General features: G+C 29.9%; 1 protein-coding gene across 1 annotated transcript in view; it reads right to left on the bottom strand.

Moving 5' to 3' along the window:
* Positions 1-7,540, bottom strand: part of LOC106792398 — a 42,283-nt gene extending 34,743 nt beyond the window's left edge. The window contains exons 1-2 of the mRNA XM_014758805.1: positions 7,172-7,540; positions 610-947 (exon numbers count right to left, since the gene is read on the bottom strand). Coding sequence (XP_014614291.1) covers positions 610-922 — 313 coding nt within the window. The 5' untranslated portion in view covers positions 923-947; positions 7,172-7,540. The remainder of the gene's footprint in view (positions 1-609; positions 948-7,171) is intronic.
* Between the last annotated feature and the right edge of the window lie 1,227 nt (positions 7,541-8,767).

The following is an 8,767-nucleotide window of genomic DNA, read 5'->3' as shown; positions in this document are numbered from 1 at the left end:
TTGCATTTGCAGTTGCATGTGCATTTGGTACATGTGCATGTGCATTTGCAGTTGCATGTGCATGTGCAGTTGCAGTTGCATGTGCAGTTGCATTTGCAGTTACATGTTCATGTGCAGTTGCATTTGCAGTTGCAGTTAAAAAAATATAAATATTTACGAGACAACGAATTTGTAATTAAAAATATTCTAAAATATAAAAAATAAACTTATCCAAATTAAGTTCTATTTCTTTTTTTGATGTCCAAATTTTCTATGATACCTTCTTAATAAAAAATAAAAATTGTTAAACCTAACGATGGGGTAATAAAATATCATTGTATTTTATTTTTCTAAACGTTTTAAAATAACGAGAAATTATTTTTACGAATTTGTAATTAAAAATTTTCTGAAATATAAAAGATAAACTTATCCAAATTAAGTTCTATTTCTTTTTTTGATGTCCAAATTTTCTATGATATCTTCTTAATAAAAAATAAAAATTGTTAAACCTAATGTGATGGTAATATTATATCATTGTATTTTTTTTTTCTATACGTTTTAAAACGATGAGGAATTATTGTCTACTATAGATTTTAATTAAATGTTATGAAATTAAAATGATTTACTTACCAGGATATCCTTCTGGTATGACAATTTCTGGTCCAACTTTGACATCGTGACGATAACGATGCATCAACAAAGTTGCGGTTACCCTGAGTGATCTTTGTTGTTGTTTGTATAGTAAAATAGGACGTCCACCTGCACCCTCGACTCTGACAACTCTCGGTAATGAAAATCTGTCCAGGAAATCCCGCAAAGGTATGAAACCACCTGTAGAACCAGCAACTTCAGCTGTTGCTTCGCGAGAACTTGGCAAGGAATCATCACCGGTTCCAGTGGCCTCACCGCTTGACAATGTTGAAAATTCTCCACTTGATGACATCTTTGTTTTTTTAATCCTTCTTTTCCTAAGAAACAAACATTTAAACGTAAGCATTAACAACAAAATTCAACAAGTTTTATTATTGTATTATGATTAATTTGATAAATGCAATTGAATCTCGTATAATGTGAATTCTTGTTTTCAATTTTAATTTAATATATTATAAACATAAATTGTTTCGTATTATTTTTATCATAAAACAAAATTTTACTTGTAATATTGCAATATTCTAAATCATTGTTTTATCAATTTTATGTTATAATAATTTCTAATGGTACAATTGGGACACAAGATCTAATTGCATTTGTTTAATTATATTATTTGTATTATTATATATATACTGATTATTTTTGTCAATTGTTAATTTAATAATATTATCGATTGGTGTCACCATTATTAATCATAATCATCGTTCGAACGATTACGTAATGGCAATGATAGTTCTATATAATTTAATAGACATTTTGTAATGAATGGAACCAAGCGGAAACTTACATTTGTTACGGGGTTTATACGTAATATCAGGGAAAGCGGAAAAATATTAAAGGAAATGATAGAAGGTAAACTAAAAAGATAGAAAACTAATTGTATAGTATATTCCAAATAAAACTAATCAAGTGTTTACAATAATCGTTCAAAATTATAAATATATATATATATAAAAGTAATTTTATAAATTCATTTCAAATGGTGTGTAAAATTTATAGAATTATAATTTGAATTTATTAAGGGATTCCATAAAAGATTTAAATAACACTAATGCATAATAAAATCCTTTCTCATTGCAAGTTGGTTTATTTATCCAATAACACACACATTATATAATATAAAATAAAATAATAAATAAAATATTAATGTAAAGCAATATATAGTATACGATGTAATAAAAAAAATAGAGAATATGAGAGGGATGAAAATACGGAAAGAGGATGCAATTTTCTTACGAGCCATCGTTCAACACCCCCATACTTTTCCACGTGTTATGGAATTCGTCGTTCCACGAAGCGTAACAACCTTGACAGTGATTCGCCAGAGGCATAAAAGCATACAAGTTAACGAGTGATCATGCTTCGGCTTTGGTTGACGACGATTCCCGCCATTACTACCATCATCATCATCATCATCATCATGATGGTGATGATGATGATAAAAGTGATAATGACGACTAGAGATGATAGTGATGATGATGATGAATTTATGATGATTATTATTACCACTGAACTACGCAGATATCGTTTTACCTTACGGCTCTTTAAATATCTTCCTTGCATTTATATGTGTGTGTGTGTGTGTGTGTGTCGTAAAAAAGTTATATAGAAAAAAATATGATAGAATGATATAAGAATTTAAAATGATTTATATTAATATTATTATTATTGTGTGAACCAATTAAATAAATAAATAATTTGATATAAATATTCCACAAATAATATAATAATATTTTTCAATTATTCGAAATTAAATTTTAATACACGATTAAATCAACAATTAAATATTTCACCGTGTATATATCATTTTTTTTCTTATTTATATTCTATACAAATATTTTAATATTATTCCAATTGAAAACGTTTATTAACCAACACCATTAATGTTTACAAGAATCTTTACTTATCTTTCTCTCTCTCTCTCTCTCTCTTTTTCAAAGTATAGAATATTGATGATTAATAAATAACCAACACTCGAAAGTACAAAATCGCATAGGTATTCCGAAGAGCTTAGTTACTATACCGGACAACAAGTAGATACGTTCTTCTCTCTCTCTCTCTCTCTCTCTCTCTTTCTCTCTCTCTCTCTCTTTCTGTTAGATTTATTTCCGTGTTATTATAGGCCGATTCTGTTCGTCCATATAATCCACGAGTTTGCGGGATATTATTTACATATTCTCACAAGCGTTTCAGTATACATAATGCGTTTTCTACCAATACACATGCACTTCATATTCTATCTCTTACTCTCTCAATACACATGCACATCATACTCTCTCTATCTCTCTCTCTCTCTCTATTTTTCTTTCTCTTTCTTTCTTTCTTCTTTTGATATTTTTCTTTCTTTTTGTTTTGTTTTTTCTTATTTCATAGTTACTCGCACCTGTAACATTTCCCGAACGAAGAGACGTGTTCATGGCAATATTACGGACATTGCATACGAATGACGAGAATTAATATTCCACATATGTAAGATATGATGCGTGGAGACTCTCGGGCATTATCCACGGTCCTGGTCATGAATACACATGAGTTAGAAAAAGATAGATATATGAATGGGAAAAAGAAAAATATAAAACGAGTGTGTGAGTGAATGAGAGACACTTCGTTTATTCTTTATTCGTTCGTTTTTCTCTTTCACCCTGTGCTTTTCCATTTCCTTTCCTCACACGGGACAAAATTAACCTAACCTATTCCCAAGAAATCAAGCTCCTCCTCCTCCTCCTCCTCCACCTTCTTCTCCTCCTCCTCCTCCTTGGGTTCGCGATAAAATGTTTAAACCGGTGAACGCTAGACGTTAATTTCCATGTAATAGAGATTTAATTGCACCATAAAAGGTACACCCAAGATTAAAGTTTCGTGCGACCCCCTTTTCATTCTATTTTTGTTCCTTTTATTTCTTCTTCTTTTTCTTATCCCATTTTCCACCATATTTTTCTTTTTTTTTTCGGAATTAAACTCTAAAGAGAAAATTAATTGTTCGATTTAACACACATGAAATTAATTGGTATGTAATAATGCATTTTTTTTTTTTTTTTTTTTGGAAATATATTTTGAGTATTGAGTCATATTGTTTGTACATTGTATGATCCTGATGGATTAATAAATCAATTGTGTAAAATTTGTAATAAAACAAATGTCGTTAACTTGTCAACTTTTAAGTCTCTTCTATTATCGAAGAGAGAACCTCGACATTCATTGAATTCCACGACTTTCGTCCTTTCTCCACTCGCGGTGAACGCTCCGAGTTAAATCGAGGTTCTATCGTCGAGAACGAGAGTGGAATCGAACGAGTAGTTAATTCCTAATCTATCTTTTTAACCCTTTAAAACAAATCATTCGTGTCGTGGATCAAGGAACAAATATATAATATATAATACGATTATTATTATTATTATTATTATTATTATTATTAATATTTTGTTTTTTGTTTGTGCTTAGATATATAATTTATGGTACAAATAATTTATTTGTAATCCAATATTATACTTCTATGTGAGATATTTACATCGAATATTTGATTAGCTTAATTAATATATTTTGTGTTTAAATAAATAGTCATGGTCTGTAATTTTCCTATTAGACCGTAATAGCAAACGCGTTAAATAAATATCGAACGAGAAATCGATTAGATAACGATATCTTTTGTTTCTTTTTATTTTTTTAAATCTATGAACTATATGGGTTTAGTGTAAGATCTATCTATAGAAATCAAATATGGCGGAAAACAAAAACGATCGATCGAGTCGTGAAATATGTCGTATTTCGATGAATTCCAAACGATATAAATAAACTTAAATGAAAGAAATTAAAAATAAGATTAAAAGATAAAATAATTTTGAACATTAATTGTAAGAAAAAAAGAAATGAAATAAATCAAATAAAGGGGAATCACAAATAAGTGAAGAACCGTTATTCTTTCGTTTGAATTCGCAGATGGCGCTAGTTATATAGATCGAGCTAAAAGTGAAAGTTCAGATTTAGCAATTTACTCGGGAGTCGAGCAATCGCGTTAATCTTGGATATACGCTTTATGTTTTCCGTGCAACATAATTTTACACGTTCCACCGCGCCTGCCTGCCTGCCTGCCTGCCTGCCTTTTACATAAATCCTGATTTAAGAATAAAGTAGTACGAAATGTGCAAAGAACAAATTTAATAATAAAGGGAGTAGTAGTGCGCATGCGCGTACCTTAGCGGGTTCGCGCATGCGTACTTGCTTGCTTACATGCTTGCGTGAGTAAACGAACACGAAGAGTTTCAACGAAGCGTACAAGTTTATCTAACCTTTTTTTTATTTGCGTAAATACTTTTTGCGTAAACGTAATAATTAATACTAATATAAATTTAATAATTTATATATAAAAAAAAACAATAAAAATATAATATATTCCGCGTTTATGTTATACGATATAATTAATTAACTTACGTTTCTTTTCTTTTCTTATTTTTATGGGCGAAAAATTCAACTTAGAAAGGAAACTTCTTTTTTTTTAATCGACTCGGAGACGCACTCGGTATTTCGGTTATCGATTATTTCGTCACGCGGCCATTTCAAGCGGATTAACCTTTCCCGGGTGTTTCTGTTAGGCTAGCAGCAAACCATTGGTGATGGTGGTGGTTATGGTTTTGTTGCGTTCACTCGAATAAATGCTCGACATTTCGTCGATTATTATCGATCCATCTATCCGCCAGTCATTTCCTTCTGAATTAATATTCCCCCCTCTCACCCTCTCCCTATCTCGCCCCCACCCTCAAGACTCTCTCTCTCATTATGTCTCTTTCTAATATTTTTCTTATTTTTATCTAAACTTCGTTCAACAATCTTTAATAGCAAAAAATTAACTGTAACGTTAATTATACACTCGTAGATAAAGAAACTACATTTTTATTTGACATAACGATTAGAAAATCAATTGGACACGTAGAATCATCCTAAGAATCGTAAAACGTTGGGATGTGCAACAACCCCTTGTTAAAAAAGCTTGACCTTGAAGGTATATTAAATGTACCGTTAACAAATTATCGCATTTTGTCTTGGATTACGCAGTGGGATAAAAACAAAACAAAAAGAGTACAAGAAGAATAAGAAAAATAATATAAGAATAAAAGATAGAAAGAGACAGAGAGCGAGAGAGATAACCAGAAATAAAAAGAGAAAGAGAGAAAAAAGATTGTCCGTTATGGCAAGGAAGCTCGTAAAAGATTTGATCCAATGTAGAAAAAACTATTCGTAGAAAACATAATGTAGTGGAGATTGATAGTTAACGGGTTGTTTAACAGGTGACTAATTGTAAGTATTTATATATATATATATATATATATGCATTAATGATTCTCAGTAATATTTATATAATATATGCATGGTACTTATATGAGATAGGTGGTAAACGAAAGACGATCCAGTATCCGGATTAAATTGCGGTATTTATTACGCAAGTAAAACGATTTCGAACTGGTAGAGTGAGATTCGACCTGCGCAAGAATTCTTCCATTATCGTTAAGCCATGACGTGGACACCAATGCACGTGTGCAACGTCGACTAGATCGAGGGGAAACAGAGGGGTTGGGGAAGGGTAGGATCGTGAAATTGTTTCGTAACGTGATACGGAACTTTACCGATTCTCCTGTTAAACGTCGCATCGTTCGATGTTGAATAAAATGATGCGTACTATGTTAGAAAATGATACGCGTTCTTCTATGTATGTATATAGGGGTGTGTAGGTGTATATAAGGTTATTTAAACTATATATGGGGTGTATATAAGGTGTATAGGTGTATTTGAATATCGTATAAGATATTTATGTATATAGGTAGCACACATACCTTGATACTGATGTGTGTAGGTGTATATAAAATTATTTGAGTATATAGGGGGTGTATATAAAGTGTGTATAAGTGTATTTGAGTATCACATAAGATATTTATATATATATATAGGTGGCACATATCCCTTGATACTAATGTGTAGGTGTATTTAAAATTATTTGACTATATAGGGGGTGTATACAAAGTGTGTATAAATGTATTTGAGTATCACATAAGATAATTATATATATATAGGTGGCACACATCCCTTGATATTAATGTGTAGGTGTATTTAAAATTATTTGAGTATATAGGGGGTKTATATAAAGTATGTATAAGTGTATTTGAATATTGTACAAGATATTTATATATATATAGGTGGCACACAATCTTGATACTGATGTGTGTAAGTGTATATAAAATGTGTATAGGTGTATTTAAGTATCGTGTAAGATATTTATATATATATATATAGGTGGCACACACATCTTGATACTGATGTGTGTAGGTGTATACAAAATTATTTGACTATATAGGGGGTGTATATAAAGTGTGTATAAGTGTATTTGAATATTGTATAAGATATTTATATATATAGGTATCACACATATCTTGATACTGATGTGTAGGTGTATATAAAATTATTTGATTATATAGGGGGTGTATATAAAGTGTGTATAAGTGTATTTGTATATTGTGTAAGATATTTATATATATATATAGGTGGCACACACCTCGATATTTGAGAATATTTTTTCTTCTTTCCTTCCTTCCTTCCTTACTTCTTTACTTTTGATATTTTTTGTTAAAGGATTCCTCAACGATCCCCGATCAAACACACGAATCTCCACTCGCACAAACTAGTAAACTCATCGACAGGGAGGAGTGCACGGAAACGAGACGGCACCATCTTTCCTTCTCTTCGAATCCTTCTTTTATGGTACTTGAAAACTTTCACTCGATTAATCGTGCGAAAATACGACTATGAGACTATTTCTATGGTACGGGGATAATGTTAGTCCTTTCGATTTGCGGATTGGTAAAAATAAATAAGAGGAATATATATATTATTCATAAATGGAAAGAGAGAAATAAAAATACAAATGAAAATAATATAATTGTAGAATAATTGTTAAACAAAATTATAAAAGTACTACATATATATATTAATAATAATTTCTTTATTCACATTAATCAAGAAATATCATACGTATAAAACGTATGATAATATGATAAGATAAATAATTCTAATAATTTTGATTTATTCATTAATTAAAAACAAATATATATATCAATCAAACAACACTAACTTACATATTAACGTTTATGATGATAATAATAATAAGATAAAATAATTAATAACAAAGTAACTCTTTTCATTTGTTCTAATCAATAATATATATATCAATTAAACCGTCAAGAACATAACACGAACATATATATAATAATAATAAAATAAATAAATAAAAATTACTTGTGATATATATTTGTTGTTATAATCAAAAAAAAAATATATTTTTAGATGATTCGAAGAATACCAATAAAGGAATGAGGAAAAAGGATCAAGTTACCGTTGATCGTACCGATCAATCGATCAATCGAAGGAAACCAAGATGAAGATAATAATAAATATAAGGAAAACACTCTCTATATATATATTTATATATATATATATACGGTTTAAACAGCGACGGGATCGAACGGGATCGCACGACTGGAAACTTGTCGAGGAGACGAGGTTCGTTCTACGTTCATCCAAGCTTGGAATCCCCACTTCTTCTCTTGCCGTTTCAAATAAACTGTATCGCGCAGGCTCAAGTTCTCTTTCTCTTTCTATCCTTCTGTCTTTTCCATATAGCTATCTCTTTTTCGTCTCTCGTTTCTTCGTTCCCTTTTGCTGACTATGTGTCTTTACTTATATATACCCCTCCCTAACGTTGTTTTGCTGCTTCTTACCTTCTCTTACCTTTTCTAACTCAACTTTATCCAACTTTTTGTTTCTAGTTAGCCTTTCTCTCTGTTTTATCTTCTATCTTCTGTTACCTTCCCCCTTACGCACTTATTCATCCTCTTTCTTTCTTTCTTTTTTATTACAAATTTTTCTGTTTTTTTTTTTTTTGTTTAAAATCGAAACAAAATTGTATACGATCATATGAATAATATAAAATAATTTTTGATTGGTTTAATATATATTTGTTTAATTAATTAATAGTGTTGAATGTATATAATGTATATTATAATAATTGAAATAATTATAGTATTATAGATATGTGTAATACATATATTTGTTTAATTAATTAATAGTGTTGAATGTATATATAATATATTAT

The sequence above is a fragment of the Polistes canadensis genome, unplaced genomic scaffold (genome assembly GCF_001313835.1).
Source record: "Polistes canadensis isolate GaletaPanama2010 unplaced genomic scaffold, ASM131383v1 scaffold_421, whole genome shotgun sequence".
Classification (NCBI taxonomy): domain Eukaryota; kingdom Metazoa; phylum Arthropoda; class Insecta; order Hymenoptera; family Vespidae; genus Polistes; species Polistes canadensis.
The sequence above is the reverse complement of the archived record's forward strand: the minus strand, read 5'-3'. Positions and strand labels throughout refer to the sequence as shown.